General features: G+C 39.2%; 1 protein-coding gene across 2 annotated transcripts in view; it reads left to right on the top strand.

Annotated features, from left to right (window-relative positions):
- The window catches only part of IntS2 (integrator complex subunit 2), a 96,451-nt gene extending 83,151 nt beyond the window's left edge, over positions 1-13,300 (top strand). Inside the window, exons 16-20 of one of the 2 annotated variants that reach the window (XM_045745558.2) lie at positions 1,561-1,831; positions 2,196-2,303; positions 3,741-3,960; positions 7,767-7,940; positions 12,914-13,300. In XM_045745558.2, the coding sequence (XP_045601514.2) occupies positions 1,561-1,831; positions 2,196-2,303; positions 3,741-3,960; positions 7,767-7,940; positions 12,914-13,116 (976 nt within the window). In that variant the 3' untranslated portion in view covers positions 13,117-13,300. The remainder of the gene's footprint in view (positions 1-1,560; positions 1,832-2,195; positions 2,304-3,740; positions 3,961-7,766; positions 7,941-12,913) is intronic. The other variant, XM_045745559.2, reaches the window with a different exon arrangement.
- The last annotated feature ends 6,394 nt before the right edge of the window (positions 13,301-19,694 follow it).

Genomic DNA, 19,694 nt, shown 5'->3' with positions numbered 1-19,694 from the left:
GGGCCTAGTCGAGCCTGTGACGCTTTGTGTATGCGGTTGCAGCTAGTTGTCTCGACTTCAAGTTGAGGAGTGAGCAGCAACCACCTCCCGGGTAAGTCCCTATGTTTTTTCCTCTGTGGGTAGTTAGCTCCGGGGAGCCAAAGAGGCTCCTCCCAGAAAACCAGCATTGAATGTAATGAAATGCCATTTTCTGGGTAAGACCCGGAGGCTCCCCGGCATTCCTCCCTCCCTCTGGTTGGCGGTTTTTCGCGTGTTTTGACATCCAGCCTAAGAGTTAAAGGGTGGATAGCCGGCGTGTGGGGTCTGGGGCTCCCCCTTCCCCCTCCCAAGGAGGGGGGAGCTGCGCAGACAGCGGCGCGGCGATGTGTGACATCATGATCGTTTTCTCGTTTTGTTTAGGGGTGTTCTATCCATTTGTTCAGCTTTTGGTAGCAATATTTTCACCAGAATAGGGGTTTGTTTTGGAATGCTTACCTTTCTAGGTGCCTGACTCTGTCGATGGCAGACACAGAATGCTTCCAACCACACGGGGGTTTCTATAGGCCATTGCTCCCCTTGCCTCTTTTGAGGGGGCCAAGTTCTGGCTCGTGGTCCCTGGTAGGCTCATTGAACTCCATACACATGACTGATGCTAAAATCTGACATTAGCATATCAGCCTAGTAAGCTCCGGGGAGCCTCAGGGTTTTACCCAGAAAATGGCGTTTCATTACATTCAACACTGGTTTATTTTTTCACTTAGCTGGACATACAATCGAGTCAGAGATGGAAGGAAGTTTTATTTTTCTGTGTGGGTGGGTAGCAACTGGAATGCTTTGAAGGAAGAGATTGTTGAATCCAACTCCATCTACAACATTAAGAAAAATATGATGAAAGCATTAATGTTGAGAGTGGTAATTAACATGTCAGGTATAAATGACCTGGAGGAGGGGATCATTCAGAGGTAGATCTCACTCTCCCTGTAGTCACTGACAGGCAAGCATTACTGTCTGGACTGAACTTGTTCCAGTGAGCCCCCTTAGCAACTCTTATGATTCTATAGAACCCTATTAAAGAGTTCCTTGCGGCCCCAATACTGAAAATGTCATTTTCCAGATTGTCATGATTCTTAGCTAGAGGATTTAGTGGATCTAACCTTTGGGGGGTAACAGCTCATGCTCAAAGAAAATTTTTGTATGTTTACTCATTTCTATATTATTATAATAATTTCATTATTTTGATCAGCTCCAAACACCAAAAATGTAATTTTCTTGATTTCCAGACACCTAATATATTGCATCCAACATTAGCTGTATGAGATTCCTTCTATTGCATCTAATCTTGAGTTCAACTAGTTCAAATTGTTGCTGGAAATTGGTATACAGTACGTATTTGCTTATTAGAAAATTGAAGGGTGTTGGTGTTCTGAGTCCAAACACTGAATACATTTGTAATGCAATTACACTGCTTAGGTAAAATTAACAAGAAAAGACATCAAAGTCATGGGAAATAATCATAACTCTATAAAGCTCAAATTAAAATTACCCTCTTAATACTCTACTGCATTTACTTCTTGTCTACAGGTGTGCACCCCTCCTGCAACTGGTGATGTACATGTTGCAAGTTTATCTCCTGTCTTCCCGTACTTTCTTATCACAGCAGATGCAAAACACACCTGTAGTGAGCACTCCACACAGTCAGATTGCAGGTAGTACTATAACTTCAGCACAGGCTTTAGAAGAAGAACGAGAAAAGTTACGAGGTGCCCTTGTTCTGACTCAGGAAAGTTCTGCGGTGCAGATTCTGCTAGAAGCTTGTCTGATGAAAGACCATGAGAAGGTGGGCAGACTTTCTGTAAGTAAATTTTGTTCCAGTTGTTGGCTATTAGGAGCTTTACAAGCTTAGACTATAAATGTTTTACAGTTGAGAATGAATATCTCAAATGAAGATAAATATTTTATGGTTATACTGTATCTGAAATATTTATTAACATTATTTTATTTGTACTGTATTTATAGAACAATATTTTTTGTACTGATAATGACCTATGAAATTCCCTGCTTTGAGCTGGAGGTACATGCCACCCATGTAATGCTTTGTCAAAATGGGTCAGTAGAGGAGAAGAGATAAGATGTGGAAAAATATATAGATAGCTAAAGAATATAAAGGGTGTATGATCTTATTGGCATTATGTATTAAGTCTTCATTTCTGCTTCAGGATGGTGCCGGAGCATTGGCTCTTCAGGAAATACGGAGTATTGTGTGCTCCTACATCCATCAAGCATTCCTCAAGGATACAACATTAGCAAAGTTGGTCCATTTTCAGGTTGGTTTGCAATAGTTTATTGCTGATAAATGTTCTGGTATCTGTTATGTACATATATCTGTGTTTCATATACAGTATTGCAAACTACTGTTCAAGTCAATTCTCTTTCTCTTTTAATGCAAATTATCTGTAATATTCTCATTTGCTAAATGTTTTTGATTAGTTACCTCATCCGTCTTTGCATGCTGTGCAAGTGTTCATTTCTTCCTTCACAACAATTAGTGTTTTAAAGTCTAATAAGAACTGAACCTCATATCCGACTTCTTTTTAGAAATGAGAAAAAATTTAAGGTATTTCTGCAATTCAAATGTTAAAGGCAAGAGCAACTGTGACCTGGCCAACAAAAGTTCAGTGCAGTATTAACTTAAATATAGAGGCTGTTGTGTGTGATGACAACAAGTAAAGAATCCTATTATTAATAGGAGAAAAGAATCCTATTATTAATGAAATCAAATATTCAAGACCACTGTGAGCTTTGTATGAAGAATGAAATCCATTTGATAATTTGAATGCCATCATCTGTCTTAAAGCACATTAATTGAACACTTTTCCACTGATGTGACTTGCTCACAAGTCAACTATATTTTTTATAACACTTTTTCGCTGATGTGACTCGCTCACGAGTCACGAGAAAAAATATTTGTATAAATTCCATTTTCGATCCGATCTACTTGGGGATAGTTTAGAAATATTCGCCATGAAATTTACGTTCTCTCTAATAGCCGAAGAGCTTATTTGGGAGAAGCCCCGAAAGGAAGGAAGAGATTAAGCCCCGAAATTATCTCAAGATAACCTCTCTCAATATGGGAGTTTCGAATCTTATGATACACTAATGTGATCTCGTGTCAGCTGGCGCACCACTACACCCCAGTAATATGTCGGCTGGTGCAGTACTTGAGTTTAACATGTGCTGTAGTTTGTTTTAGAACCCCGTCTCTTCCCCATCCCCCAAAAAAATTATTTTCAAAATTGACTAAGTGAAGATTAAGATTATAGTATGCCAGGTAACAATTGTCAGTAATAACGTTCCTAAAAAAAATTATATCTATACTTTTCCACTAGACAAGAGGAATAACCTTGAAAAATAAAATAGTATTGTGCTAAATTGTTTAAATGCCAAATCAGTGGTGCTGATTTGGATTTCTCTTTAATTTGGGTTAGTTTGTTTTGCTTCTTTTTTTACTTTATTGGAAGTTTTACTTGATTTTAGTATGTTCTCAGATTACTGTTCTCTCCTCCCACTGCATGAGCACATCAGAATTTTGTTTTTTATATTTCTCTGGTACCAGAGCCAGTGCACCAGGGAGCTACTGAGGCTGCCCAGAAAGGATGCTTTGGTACATTACACACTTGAGTTTTTCATCAGGGTTGACTCTTATGTGAATAATATTTATGAGTATTTACAATTGATTATTGATTATGTTTAATTTTTTTTAGGGTTATCCGGGAGAGTTGATTGGACCAGTGGTGCGAGGAGTCCCTTCCATGCATATTGCTATTGGCCTTAACTGGATTCCAGAGCTTCTCCAACTTCCTGACTTGGATAAACAGTTGTTTGCTGTGGAGCTAACTTCTCATCTGGCTCTTCAGAATGCTATGCCATCTACACTTAGTATATCAAGACTAGCCATTAATGCACTGGCTACACTTCTCTCTGGTGAGTATAAACAATTATTAGAGCAACAAACAAAACCGTTTTTCTTCCGAGTCTTATCCTTCATATGACGTATCAGGATGGAAATTCTGAATGTTCATCTTGCATAGACTAAATGAAAAATCATGTCATCATGAAAAAGTTTTTCATACTTGTTTTATACCATTAACACTTTGAGGTTCCACAGACTGATTATCTCGTCACTCATTTTTCTACTGAATGTGTTCCAACGACGCAATACTGAGTCACTCATTAAAATATTTTTTAAATATTTAAATTTTATCAGATCAATCTGGTAGTGGTTTTAAAATAAGCGCCTTTAGATTGCACACAATTTGATACCAAAATCAAAGATATAACATGAAACTTGATGTCCAAACACTTGAAATATTATAAATAGGCCTATGGTCCGAATATTAAAATAATTGTTAAAATTCTATTTATTGTCCTATTATCTTGGGACTAGTTTTAAAATGCGCGCCGTTTTATTGCGAACAATTTGATACCAAAATGAAAGATGTAACACAAATATTTATGTCAGAACACTGGAAAGATATAAATAAATTTGTGATGATGAGCGTCCAGAATTAAAATATTTGTTAAAAATCCAGTTATTGCTCTATTATTCTGGGACTAGTTTTAAAATACTCGCCTTTTTATTGCGAACAATTTGATACCAAAACGAGCGACGTAGCACGAAATTTGATGTTATCAAATTGAACGAGTTGAACATTAGGTTGCAATGTACAAAATGGTGCTCGTTCACGGGTAACTTTAGGCTTTTCTGCGGGGAGGCACTCCAGCCTTTTGTACATTTTATTCATACACATCTGTAGGGAATTTAATTGCGAACACAATGATACCAAAACGAGCGACGTAGCACGAGAATTAAGGTAAAAAAATGGAACGAGAATGCACATGTTACTGATTTTGTGCGTTTTTGGCCGACTTTACGCTTTGCTGTTGGGAGTCACGCTAGGCTTTTGGACATTATATTTATACACACCTGTAGAGAATTTAATTGCGAACACAATGATACCAAAACGAGCGACGTAGCGCGAGAATTAAGGTGAGAAAACTGGAACGAGTATACACATTTGGGTGTCACCGCGAGCTTACCCGCACGGAGGGGCTACCTACCCCCTGTCAACCGCGAGTTTCCACGGAGCGCGAAAGTGTTAAGAAGTTTTTCTTACATACAGTGGTACCTTTGTTTACGAATTTAATCCTTTCCCAGAAACGGTTCATAAACCAAAACGAATTTTCCCGTAAGAAATAATGTAAATATAATTAATCTGTTTCACCCAAAAATGTTAACTTAAAAATACATTTTGTACAGAATACTACTTCATATTTTTCAAACACAAAACAATCAGGTATAAATATATAAACCATAAGTAAACTTTTAACTGCACTTTACCTTTACTGAGGACTCTTGTTGGCATATGGGAGACGTTGAGGAGGGAGTGGGGAGAGGGGGGAGGAGGTGAGTGTTTAGAAGGACCATCTCCTGCACTTATTAAGTACATTCATATCTGCATTACTGGTTCCAGATTTTTCTTTCACACATTTCACTGCCTCTACTTATGTGGTAGCCAGTCAGAACAGACAGTTAGTCACAACATGTAAGTCAAGCATTCACAGTCAAGACCAGTCACAGGCAGTCATAACCAAAGGCAGTCAAGCATTCACAGTTCTGGTAGCAACCAGTTAAGCATTTACAGTCAGGCTTTCAGAGTTGCAACCAGTCAGTTAGTAAACAATAAGAGTTTAATGTCAGGCTCCCGATGCCTCCCGATCCATTAGCTGGTAGCAAGGAAGCCCAGAGTATTAATACCGTCCATATGGCTGGGAGGGGTTCAGCTGGGGAGCGGCCAGTGTGGAGGATGAGGAGATGGAGGTAGCGGGAAGGGTCCGGTGTGCAGGATGGGGGAGGGACCAGGGTTAACCAGCTCCTATGTTAGTCCTAGTCGGAAGCTCGCCCACTCATGCCACTTTTGTGGGTTGTAGCCTGCCCACTGCTACCCACCCACCCACTGTCACCACCCGTCCTGCTACTCATCTGCCCACGCACTGTCTCCTGACCGCCCTGCTACCCATCCACTCTGTGCCCACCCTGCCACCCACCTCATTAGTCTATCATCTGCCACACACTTGTTCTGCTGCCTGCAAGCCAACTATGCTCACTCTGCCAACAATCTCACTGCTGGTTGCACACACTGACACCTGCCTAACCACTGCTGCCTGCCTATCCACCCACTTTGCCACCTGCCCTACTACTCATCCACTCTCACTATTACCTGCCCACCCACTTGCTCTCCATGTGTTCTTCCCTTACATGATTCTAGGACTGATGTTTCTGAAAGATTTGCTTTCCCGCTCTGGCCCCCTCCCCCCAACTCCCACCAGCCTTCCTCCCACTGACCTGCCCCAGTGGGTGGGGGGGGGGGAGAAAATCCACTCACCTCTGTCCCTCCCCCACCATCCATCCATTCATTCATTCCCCCCCCCCCCTTCCACCATCCATCCATCCATCCATCCAGTCCTCTTACTATCCATCCAGTCCCCTCACCAGTCTCCGTTCTCGGTCTTCTCAGGGTGGTCATGCCAGGGCTTGGGTTTCGGTTGGTCAAGGTGGGTCGTTGGTGCCAGTTTCTGAGCTGGTGTGTCCTCCGGGCTCTCTTCGCCTGGTTGGTGCAGTGGTTGCTCTGTACGGAACTTGGCTTCTCAGCAGTCACGTCGACCCTTTTGCGGGTTGCCCTGTTGAGAGGGAAATGTGGGGGGGAGGGGACTTGCTCTCTCTGACCATGCTTGGTCCCATGATTTGTAGGCTTATCGGGTCATCTCTTCCGGCCTTTGGTGGCATTGGGCGGCTCCTCAGTTTGTGGGTTCTGGGTTGGTAGGCCAAGCTTCTTCCCTGTCTCTGTCGGGTCATCTTGGCGTGGGTTCGCTTGGGTGTGGTCGACACAACTTCGTCCCTCAAGTGGATGTCCCGCTTTTTTTCCAGTTCCGAAACAGGACTGTGCTAATCTTCAGTTCATTCTGGACTTGTCCGATCTGAATCGTTTGATTCCTTGCCTCTCCTTTCGGATGACCACGTTGTCCCAGGTCCGGCTTCCTCTTGAGCCAGGCACTTGGATGATTTCTCTAGACCTCAAGGACGCTTATTAGCATGTTCCTCTTCTCCCGGGGTTCAGAGATTGGTTGGAGTTCGTGGTTGGGTGACCACGAACCTTAATCGAAATTGATTCAGTACCAACCCTGGTTTGTACCTCGGAGAGGCTGCAGGATCCAGTAATTTCAGTAGAACTTCGGTTTCAACTCCTTTTGACCATGTCGTAGCTCAGTCGATTAAGGCAGTGTCTGGGATGCTCTCGGACACAGGTTCGAATCCTCGTCACGGCCCTTGTGGATTTGTTCATTTGATGCATCACGCAAATGTGATTTCTGTGTGTAATGAAATAAGGGCGAAAAGGGAGAACAGCCTATTGACATAGCTTGAGTGCATGGGGTGAGTTGTGTAAAGCCCTGGTTTGTGCCTCAGAGAGGCTGCAGGATCCAGTAAGTTCAGTAGAATTTTGGTTTCAACTCCTTTTGACCATGTCGTAGCTCAGTCGATTTAAGCAGCGTCAGGGATGCTTTCGGACGCAGGTTCAAATCCTCGTCACAGCCCTTGTGGATTTGGCATTTCATTACACACGGTGCTCTGTTTTATTTTTGTCAGTTATTAAGGTATATAAAATTATTATGTTGAATATAAATAAAAATAGATGCTGTGTTAAATATCATGACAATTTTTTCATTAACAGTTTTGGGTGAAGAGGAGAGACTCTTAATAATGGAAGCATCATTGCCATCCTTGGTGGGTATTGGCAAAGCATTCCCAGCACTTATAGAAGATCTCATTCATTTGCTTGTGATGTATGGCCGAGTAGCTACTGCACAGTCTGCTCTTTCAGCTGCACCAGCTCCTAAATCAATTGGTAAGTACAACATTTGTGACCAAGTGTGCATTTACCCACAGTAATTTTAATTACATGATGAAAGCTATGCTTGTTTGAACCCCCCATCTTATACATTTTGTCATATTTGCTCTTTACAGTTGCTTTGGAATTGTAAACATGTTCCATTTACTAATGACCATTGCAGCAAAAATAAATAAATAAATAAATATATATATATATATATATATATATATATATATATATATATATATATATATATATATATATATATATATATATATATATATATATATATATATATATATATATATATATATGTCGTACCTAGTAGCCAGAACTCACTTCTCAGCCTACTATTCAAGGCCCGATTTGCTTAATAAGCCAAGTTTTCCTGAATTAATATATTTACTATAATTTTTTTCTTATGAAATGATAAAGCAACCCTTTTCTCTATGTATGAGGTCAATTTTTTTTTATTGGAGTTAAAATTAACGTAGATATATGACCGAACCTAACCAACCCTACCTAACCTAACCTAACCTATATTTATAGGTAAGGTTAGGTTAGGTAGCCAAAAAAAGCTAGGTTAGGTAGGTTAGGTAGACGAAAAAACATTAATTCATGAAAACTTGGCTTATTAGGCAAATCGGGCCTTGAATAGTAGGCTGAGAAGCGTGTTCTGGCTATTAGGTACGACATATATATATATATATATATATAAATATATATATATATATATATATATATATATATATATATATATATATATATATATATATATATATATATATATATATATATATATATATATATATATATATATATTTGTTATGCAACACCATTTCTAGGGTGGCCTCACTGCTTCCTCACAGCTTATGCATTGGTAACCAAAGGCCAAAATCGTCTCACCTGGTGTCTTAGAATTTTTCATGACCTACTGGAAGCAGGCACTAGGATCTTGACCCTCTCATAGAGGCAAGCAAGCTGAGGGTGTCACAGACAACACACACCGAGGAAAAACATAGCCAAAAAATGGCAAAAGTGGGTTTACACCCTGTTGCTTCTCCATCCTGCCACCAGACGGCAGCACTAGTCAACCAGGTGTCCTGCACATTTCAGCTCTTCACTATTAAGCCTGAGTAAACTCATAGAAAGAATGAGGAAGGGTGGTGGTGTAGCCAGCTGATGCTGGCTCCATCACCTCACACCACAAGTGTCACAGCATTGACCAACAGCTACTCGTGTATCATGGCAATTTTCTATCCATGAAGATATATTTACACTTTTTCTTTCCACCTTCAGCACCATGGTGCTGGTGTAAGACATCTTATTAATAAATAATAAAAAAGACAAATACAGTGTGAATAATGTGATACAGTACTGTAGTTAATATCATTGTAGACTTGGCCAACCAAGCAGCTAAACACTCAATACATTCGAGATCACAAATACAATCACCGAGAGGGGTGTCAACGAAATACATGCAGACTTCATTATGCAAGCCCCCTGGGAAATTGCTGCCAGCAGACTATGATTCTTTTTTCCTTCAAGAGCTATAATTTGACTAATCCCCATCGGCTATGCAACATTGCACAGATGAATATAGAAACAAACTTGGCATCTGACAGCTTCACATACTTCACAGATGGATCAGTAGACCAGCAGGGACAAGAATCCTAAGCTGCAGTTAAAGCAGGAAATTTTGTAGTTGGAGACTCTCAAATGGGTGTTCAACTTTACAAACAGAGATGCTAGCCATTCAAAAGGCTTTGGAACATACTCTTGCTGAAGACTGACATGATATCATACATACATATTCAAGAACTGGCATTGAAATCTTGCAACAAGAACACTAAAGTGACAACATCCATCTGACCACAAATGTCATTGTATTTATGTAATCAAACGTGAAGGTCGTCGGATACTTATCAATAGGGTGCCAAATCATGTATGAATAATAGGAAATGACATTGCAGATGAAGCTACAAAATTTGCAACTAAGAAGAAATGTAGACATTTACATACCACAGTCTAACACACAATAAGCAAGTAATTAAGAGATAGAGTAATGCAGAAGATGTATAGTGACCACAACACAACAGCTGCAACATCTGGGTCTTCTGGTTAGTACAAGAATTCAACCAACTACAAACCACATATTTTGATGAAAGGGAGCAGTAGAAAAACAGAAGTGCACTTGCACTGCATCAGGCTTGGATACCTATGTGCATGGGAAATAGGCTCACAGGTTCCAGAAGATGAGAAGAAATATCAACACTGTGGAGAAATGACCAATAGACTGCTGGAACATTATCTATCACAGTGCATAAACCCCAATAAGATTGCAACATAGATTTAATAGAGCAGAAGTTGTCATTAAACACATTGGGCACAATCTTACTGAAGTGTACATATGAATCATAAATACTCATACACTGCCCAAATAAGACAAACTGGAAAGAAGTAACACTTAGTAGGCCAGCAAGAGACTTAGGTATATTTCTGCATGGGACCTAATAAAACAAAACAAGAAGCAACTTTGGTAAGTCATAGTTACCCATGGTAAGTTACCCATGGCTTGGTAACATTTAGACATCTATTGTAGCGATTTTACCTATAGATTTTAAATTACTATATTGTCTGGCAATAATGCTTGTATAATAATTTGTTGTTATCTAGTGGTTGCTTCCCTATCCTCGGGAGGCCTGTGTGGCTCATGGGTGTCTTTCCAGTTGCTTAGTTCCTTCTTTTCCCCTAGCCTTGGGTTTCCAGCCTTCTTACCCCCATGGGTTAGCCCCTCCATCTTTGTTCCTTTATTAATATGCTTATTTCAGCCCAAAGATGATATCTACTGAAAAGTAGCTTAGGGAGTATTGCACATACCAGGAAGCTACTGATGGATAGCCTTCAAATCAAAAAGTTGAATTTAATGAAATGCTTTTTTTTAGGCAGCCTCAGTAGCTTTCAATACATATCATTCTTTGCTTTTCTTCACCTTGAGGATCAAGGGCATCTTGCAGTAGCATGCAAGTTAGGAAGCAAGCAGATTGAACTCTTGGGTGACCTGAGCTGCCATCTTGTAGTGTACTTGAGTACTAGCACATGTATTCTTTAAAAGTACAAGCGATATCTCACACGGAATATTGTTTTGTCCTTGCATCCTTCTTCAAGACAGGCAAGATATCAGAACTAGAAAATATGGAGGCCATTTACTGTCTGCATGAATCAGATCAGCACTTAATACTTTGTGTGCAGCTGTCATTTATGGCACCAATCTGTCTGACTTTTTTTTTTTTTTTTTTTTTTTTTTTTTTTTTAATAAAATGATACATTTGCATGCAAAAAGTAAGAAAAATGTCAGGGAAGAAACCAAGTCATTTGATTTTGTGCACATGTGGAGGAAGCCAGGTCCCTGGCTTCCTCCAGGGACCAGGTTGATGCACAATGTGTGGAATAACTTGTTTCATAAACACACATTTGACAAAAGCAGTGAGTATGTATGCCTGCAATGTAATACATATACCTATATTGCACGTTATATCTGTTCTTGATGCAGCTCAAAGAAAGTGGCTTACAACCTACACCTTTGCTGTCTGGTAATGTCGTCCACAAATGTGTTCAAACACTTGCAGGAAATCCCAGATTATTATATCATCGCAGGCCACTAGTGCATGATAACCTCATCGCATAGTAAGCAATTCAAAATGATAACTTAGAACCATGAAAATAATTCTGCTAACTTCATTACATCCATATGGATGTATTAAATGACTTCATTTGATCAAAAAGTGCACCATAATAACTAAAACCCTAAAATCAACATATGATAACTGCATTGCCCTGGTGATCAACATTTGACAATAACCATAACTTAAGGGTTAAACCTTAAGCTTAAGGCACTTAAGTTAAGTTTAACTTAATGTACTTAAGTCCCTTAAGTTAAACCTTAAACTTAAGGCACCACCTCAAAGTACTGTACATAAATAGAAGAGACATGCAAATTATTTGGTACCATCCTGTGAAGCAAAAACTAAAGTTACGGACCTCTTGTGCAGAAACAAAGTTCCAAGGAATAAACTTTCAATTGACTGAGCCTCTGCAAAGCTCTGTGTAACCTGTCCTTACAATAGAGTGTAGCATTTTGACGCATACTTAACCTAAAGTAAAGTATGTTTGCAGTTTCCGTGGTGTAGTGGTTAAGACGCTCGCCTGGCGTTTCGCGAGCGCTTTGTCCTGGGTTCGTATATCCTGGCCGGGGAGGATTTACTGGGCACAAATCCTTAACTGTAGCCTCTGTTTGCCCAACAGTAAAATGAGTACCTGGTTGTTAAACGATTTGGCGGGTCGTATTCCAGGGAACATAGGATTAAGGACTTGCCCGAAACGCTACACGTACTAGTGGCTGTACAAGAATGTACGAACTCTTGTATATATAAATAAATAAAGCCAAAATTTATCGTACTAGAAAATGGTATTGGCTCTTGAAATTGACATACTGGACCATTTTCTGTTTTGGGTTCTCTGGTTGGTTAAGATAGGACAGTTTCTCGACGTTGGAAAATTTAGGATGTGCTGTGATGTGAAGTGAGTGAATACCAGGCAAAATGTGAGGGATGCTGGTGTTAGCAGGTATCTAATTGTGGTAACTGGTATTGCCACCTGATGATGTGTGAACTGTATCATAGGTAAAGCCTGGAGCTAGCTCGGGGAATAATTGACTGTTTCCAGCCCATAACTGGCACTCCTACAGTCAGCAGCACCACTATAATTGAGTAAATTATCCATATTAGTACCCCACTGCTTCTTGAGACTAGATGTACATTATTCTTCATGAGTTGTCATATACAAACAGCAAACTTCTTTCATCACAAACTGCTACTACTTAAAAGAGTAGTGATGTGTGAGAACAATGGCTCTCACACATCAGGTGTATTATTCACATATTAAATCAAATTAACACTTGTTTTTAATTATATAATTTTACTTTTCAGCATTTTTGGATATGCTGGATCAGGAGACAAAAGATGAAGAGGATCACAAAATGGATTATGAAGAAGCTCCTCCTCCTTCACCCAAGAGTGTGTGCAGGCGACTAGTGCGCAAAGTTCCCCGTGAAGATAGTCTTTTTGCCAGGATAATAGGAGCTTTTAAGAAGTTGATAGTAGAAAGTACAATGACCCATAATCTCTACTAAGTTAGGTGCTAGTAATCATATTTAATAGTGAATGATATTTTTGCTTTACAGAATATTACTTGAAATAATTTTGTATATCAGTGATGGGAATACAAGTTTCTAATTGCCTTGTATCAATGAAGGCAATCATATTGCAGTCTGTGTATGTAATGTACATACTTTAATAAAAGTATTACTGTTTAAATAACACAGTTTGATCCTATGTTCATAGCATCTAATTTATAAATTGTCATAGTCATATAATATGACAGTCAAATGATAAGTGTGCTAGTGAAGCATAAGGCAACCAATGAAGTCTAACCAAGTAACAAAAATTCAAAATAATATAAGGGATAGAAAATAATGCCATAGTGAGAAGTAATGCAGCTGGCAGTGAAGTTGAGTGTACAGGTCCTAACTAATGAATTATCAATTGAGTACACTCTTGAATCAATGCCTATTTGGGAACAACCACCAATTCATTGCAATTGGAAATGCTTCCAGGGCATTTTCCATGCCCTTTGAAAATTTTGCTTCATCTATAATAGATTACCAAATGAATGTCTGCCAAAAAATTTAACCACATCTAGCATATTTCTCACTTCACCAGCCTCAAAACTCATTTTCAAAAGATAGGAGGATCATACATGAATGAACAAAAACCTTGCCAACTAAAAATGAAAACAAACCATGGAATTTGGTTTTAAATATCCAAAATAGCTTTCCCCCAAGGCTCCAACTGTTTCTTGAGGTCCATCCATCAAATTCAGTATCTTCAAAAATGTGATTGGAGCCATATTAAGAGTGTTACCATTCATACCCCTAATATTTCCCACACACTATGCCTTTTGGGCAGATTTCACCGAGCAAAATCTTAATTTCAATATGTGAAATGAAGGACAACTAGCAAGTAAATAATTTTCAAACAAGGCACCAAGCCAGGAAGGCTACGTAGCGGACAACTACCAAAACCTGTATGTAAAAAGATTTAACTACACCTAGCATATTTACCACACCCTAGCCTTCAAACTTCATTTTCAAAGGAAAAATTATCAATATTTGTGAATTAAAAAAAGGGTATCTTAAATTTATAATGAAACAGAGTTTGGTTTTAACCCTTAAACTGCTCAGCAAAAGGGGTAGGGAAGCGAAAAATATTTATGTAAAAATTACTTAAAAAGTTAAACAAATCTCCAACTTGTTGGTTTCTGCATCATGAAACTTTCATCAAAATATTTTCAGAAATTGATTTTAGACAAATTTTTAAAAAAAGAAGAACATTTTGTTGATAAGGAGAACAGCTCCTATTAACTGGAACTGCTGGATAATGCAGTAATAAAGAGATGCAAGCACCTGTCTAATGCACAAAAGAAGAAGAATAGTAGTAAGAAGTGTCCACAAAGTGGATATGCAGCCAGTGCCTTTATAGCATTGCTGAGTAATATATAACAACACAAATAATAATGAGTAAGTACAGTGGTACCTCAGCTTACGAATTTAATCTGTTCCCAGAGATGGCTTGTAACCCAAAAATTTGTAAACTGAAGTGAATTTCCCCATAAGAAATAATGAAAAATGAATTAATTTTTTGGGGAGTCTGGAACGGATTAACTTCAAAGTAAATTTTATACCTAATTCACCGAAATCTTAAGTACAAAAATATGTACAAGTTATTACTTACCTTTACTGATGACTCCTTGAGGTTATCTTGAGATGATTTCGGGGCTTAGCGTCCCCGTGGTCCGGTCCTCGACCATGCCTCCTTTTTGTTACACACCCCCCAGGAAGCAGCTCGTAGCAGCTATCTAACTCCCAGGTACTTATTTACTGCTAGGTAACAGGGACATCAGGGTGAAAGAAACATTTTGCCCATTTGTCTCCGCCTCCACCGGGGATCGAACCCGGAACCTCAGGACTACGAATCCGAAGTGCTGTCCACCCAACTGTCAGGCGCCCACTCCTGTTGGCATATAGAAGACGGTGAGGAGAGGAGGAAGGTGGTGTTACTGTTTGGAAGGGGGAGTCCCCTTCCATTATAACATCAGGCGGTGATGACTTCTCTCGGGTACACACTCTGGCACGTTTTACCTGCATACCACTAGGACCTGCTTCTGGCTCACTGCTTGATTTTCTCACTAGAAATCGTTCCATTGAAGATTGCTTTTCCCTTCTTTGTAACACTTGTCTGTAGTGAGACATCACATTGTCATTAATAAGATCAATGCAACGGCCTGCTAAAGCTTTATCTGGGTGATTCTTGTCAGCAAAACTTTGCAGTTCTTCCTGTACTGCACATATTTTCTTAATTAATGAGGAAGAGACATCCTCTACTGCCTCCTCCTCCTCCCCCTGAAGATTTGTTGTACTGCCTAGCTAGTTCAACAACATGTGTACCATTTTCATATTTACGAATGAACTCTAGTTTTTCATCTATGGTCATTCTCACCTGTGTTTTCTTGTCTTGAACCTTACCACTGGCATTCTTGGGACCCATGGCGAGATATATAACAACAAAATTTATGTTCAAATAGCCAAAAATCCGAAAATACTGTAAATCCTTGCAAAGAATTCTGGCACGATTGTCACTAGGCGGGAGGCACTGGTAAACTGAAGTGCCAGACATCTATTGGTAAATGATCGCCATGCCACCACGCACTAGATTGGCCATACGCATATCAACAAACTCGTTTCCCAAGGTAAAGTTCGTAACCCGATTCTAATTTTCCGAAGAAATCGGGCTCATAACCCGAAAAGTTCGTAAAGAGGGGCATTCGTAAGCCGAGGTACAACTGTATATTGCTATGCTCTATTTTGTTATATATCATAAATACATTGCCCAATGTTAATATCTGTTACTTTCATCAATGTTCAAAATTTCTTTTCTTTTAGGGAATTTTTTTTTTTAAGATTGTTTTTTCTTTTTTATCTGATTTTGTTGTAACCTTCACATCCTGGAGAGTGCATACCAGCCCCTATCTATGTGAAGATAGAATGAAATTGGTCAACAAATAAATCATCACAACTTGCAGAACTTGAGACTGAATTTTTTTTGGCTGATTTTTTCTCAGATTTCAAACTATTTTCTTTGTCTCTTTAGGTTGTTTTGATGATTAGGGACCAGTTTAGGTTTTTTTTTCACTTATATAAAGTATACCATGTATCCCCTAAATCATTATAATTATTATAATTATCCCTATATTTTGTTTTGGGGGGGGATTTTTTTCTTATCATTTCAACACATATTGACCTACAACTTTCACACATTCGAGTACGAATGCCAAATAATGTTTATTAAAACATACAAGAAAATTTATGAATTAGAACTGCCTTATTCGTTGTCGATAACTTCAACTTCAATTATATCTATAACTAGAATTTCAGCTTCAGTATCCAAAAATCTAGTTTATGACTGATTCTCACCATTTTTATGTATAGTGTGCACAGCTGTCTGTATAGTCCCTATAGAATCGATTTTTCATAAACCCCTAAACGTTTGGAGTTATAAATTTTTGGTGTTTAGATTTGCACATATTTCAAGGGCCATATTGATAATTTTTTGTTACAGTAAACGATACTGAGAACTTTTATTTTAAATACTGTATATGAAAATGAAGACCAGATATTATTTTGAAAGCATAATAACACAAAATGAATAATTGGTGATATTTTATATTTTTGAAGCTGATTTCAAAACCTGACATTTTCAATATTCAATTTTTATAATTATTTTTTATATTCTTGTTTTTCAAGTTACGTTGGTATCATTTAGACAAAGTTGGAGCATTTGCCTTGTAGATTATGCACAAAACATATGAAAACGTTTCAGCAAATGTAAAAAACTGAGCTCTATGTCTGACTTCATATGATGTTTTGCGCAGCAGTCCCTGTGGTGTAGTGGTTAAGACGCTCACCTGGCGTTTCGCGAGTGCTTTGTCCTGGTTTCGTATCCTGGCCGGGGAGGATTTACTGGGCACAAATCCTTAACTGTAGCCTCTGTTTAACTCAACAATAAAATGGGTACTTGGTTGTTAAACAATTTTTTGCAGGGTCATATTCCATGGAACATAGGATTAAGGACTTGTACGCGTAGCATTTCGGGCCAGTGGCTGTAGAAGAATGTGAAGAACTCTTGTATATACAGTATAAATAAATAAAATAAATAAAAAACTTAAGGATTAAATATGCTCAGTGGCTTTCCCAAGGCCCTTTACTATTTCTTGAAATATATGCCCGTATACAAAAATTATGCAAAATGTGATTGGTGCCATATTAACACTTTCGCTGCCTGATGCTGCAAATTCCGTCACAGAACCAAAATTTGGAGTGCCCAAGGACGCAAACGGCATCATTAATTTTAAATACAGTATTTGTAAAAATTCCATTTATTGTCCGAATACAATGGGACTTGTTTTAAAATGCGTGCCAATGTCCTGCCATTCTCTGTATACCCCACGTGACATTCTGACCCTGCTGTGTGGGTACCCACCCACGCTGTAGGCTCACTGTTTTTGTGACAGCCGTGGCCTCCCCTCGATTCAAAAAGTTTCCCCATTCCAGTTATTTTATCTCGGGTATTTGTTGTTACCTGCTTTATAACACTGCAAGTTGACTTCCAGATGAATATTGATCAAGAACAGAGCCAATCCATGACAAAAGACCTTGCGGTGAGCCCGTCGGCCCAGGGAAAGTGTTAAGAGTTACCATTCGCCCAACAAACTCAATTAAAAAATCCAAAACAAAATTATTCCAAAATGCCCAACAAAAAAGTCTACTTGAAATGTTTTCTTTTGCTGAGGGTCAGAAAGAGGAGCAAGTTAGAGAATGCAATAACACTACAAAAGACGGGAAAAATAGACACGACTATTCCAACAAAGAAAAAAATAATTTAAAAGGGAGATTAAAGAAATAGAGCAAAAAGCAGGAGCGATTATACCAGAATAACGAAGTTCAATTGGAAGAGAAAGCCATACAAGAGATAAAGAACAATCCAAAATATTTAAAGTGGAAGATATGGACAGCTTTGTTATGAATGAAGTACATGGAGGAGGGAGTGTAAAAATAGGTGGAGAAAGTAGGCAGCTACCACTTCCCTGCCAACAATACAACAAGACACCTATCAATAAAGATCCTAAACTTTCCCTTACACTTCTCTAAAAATTCCTCTCTGACTAGGTCTGAGCTCCATGGCATGACAACCTCCTTAACCCTTAAACTGCACAACACATCATATGATGTGTTGGAGTACTATGCAAGATTTAAAAGGCCTGCGGATATACGGGGTTCACCTCGCCTTCATCAGGGCACTTGTAAACAGACGCCATTTAAAAAAAAATCGTGGGCCAAATTCCCGGGTGTGAGGGCCTCAGTATTGAGTGAGCCACCAAGCCTGATGCACGCAGCATGAGCTCACAGCACTTCTGTCAGCTTGTGACCACAGCATTGCCTAAAAATGCCATAATATATATGTTCATGCTATAATTTAGTGATGATAGTATTACAGAGCACCCCTGACTGTGATAAAAATGACCAGGATTCTGATAATAGCAGGATTATTGTGATAATTAGTGCTGTAGTGGGAGGAGTAATCTTGGTGGGGAGGGAGGTAGCATTGTCTGCTGACTCTGTATGACCACCTTTTACTGTCTGGACTCACTATACCAGCTTAGTTGTTCGCTGTGGTGAACAAAATATGCAGATACTTATAACGTCTGTATATAGGGAATACAGTAAAAGCAAAAACAGTATTGTGGGAGGAGAATGGTGGCAAATCAGGTGAGGTGAGGGAGGGAGGGAGGAAGTGGCAGCCACTGGCTGCCACTGCCACTCAGCATACCAACTTAGTGGATCGTTATGGTGAACACAAATGTAAATACTTATATATAACGTGTATACAGTGTAATAACAGCAAAAGAAGTGTGATGGAGAAGCCATTTTGATGCTGGGGGTGGCAACATCTGCATGATTTGTCATGTTGGTAGGGGTGGCCACTATGCTCTTTGGGCACTATACTGGCTTAGTTGAACAGTTATGGTGAACAAAACATGTAGATACGTATATACAGTGGTACCTCGGTTTAAGAGTTTAATCCATTCCTGGAGACAGCTCGTAACCCGAAGCTAATTTCCCCATAAGAAATAATGGGAAATGAATTAATCCGTTCCTGACTACCCAAAAACCTTACTTCAAACTAAATTTTATACCTAATTCATCTAAATCTACACTACAAAACTATGTTCAAGTTATTACTTACCCTTGCTGATGACTGCTGCATGGAAGCTGGTGAGGAGGGGGAGGAGGAGAGGTGTTACTGTTTGGAAGGGGAGTCCCCATCTATTATAACATCAGGCAGTGAGGACTTCTCTGGCACATTTTGCCTGCATACCACTAGGACCTGCTTGTGGCTCACTGCTTGCTAGTCTTACTAAGAATCTGTCTAAAGACACTTGTTTTTCCCTACATTTTAACACTTGTCTGTAGTAAGACATCACATTGTCATTTAACAGGTCAATGCAATGGCCTGCTACAGCTTTATCTGGGGTGAGTTTTTTCAACAGTTCTTCCCACACTTCACACATTTTCTTAATGAAGAAGGGACATCC

Source organism: Procambarus clarkii, chromosome 16 (genome assembly GCF_040958095.1).
Source record: "Procambarus clarkii isolate CNS0578487 chromosome 16, FALCON_Pclarkii_2.0, whole genome shotgun sequence".
Lineage (NCBI taxonomy): Eukaryota > Metazoa > Arthropoda > Malacostraca > Decapoda > Cambaridae > Procambarus > Procambarus clarkii.
This window is presented reverse-complemented; position numbering and strand designations above follow the sequence as displayed.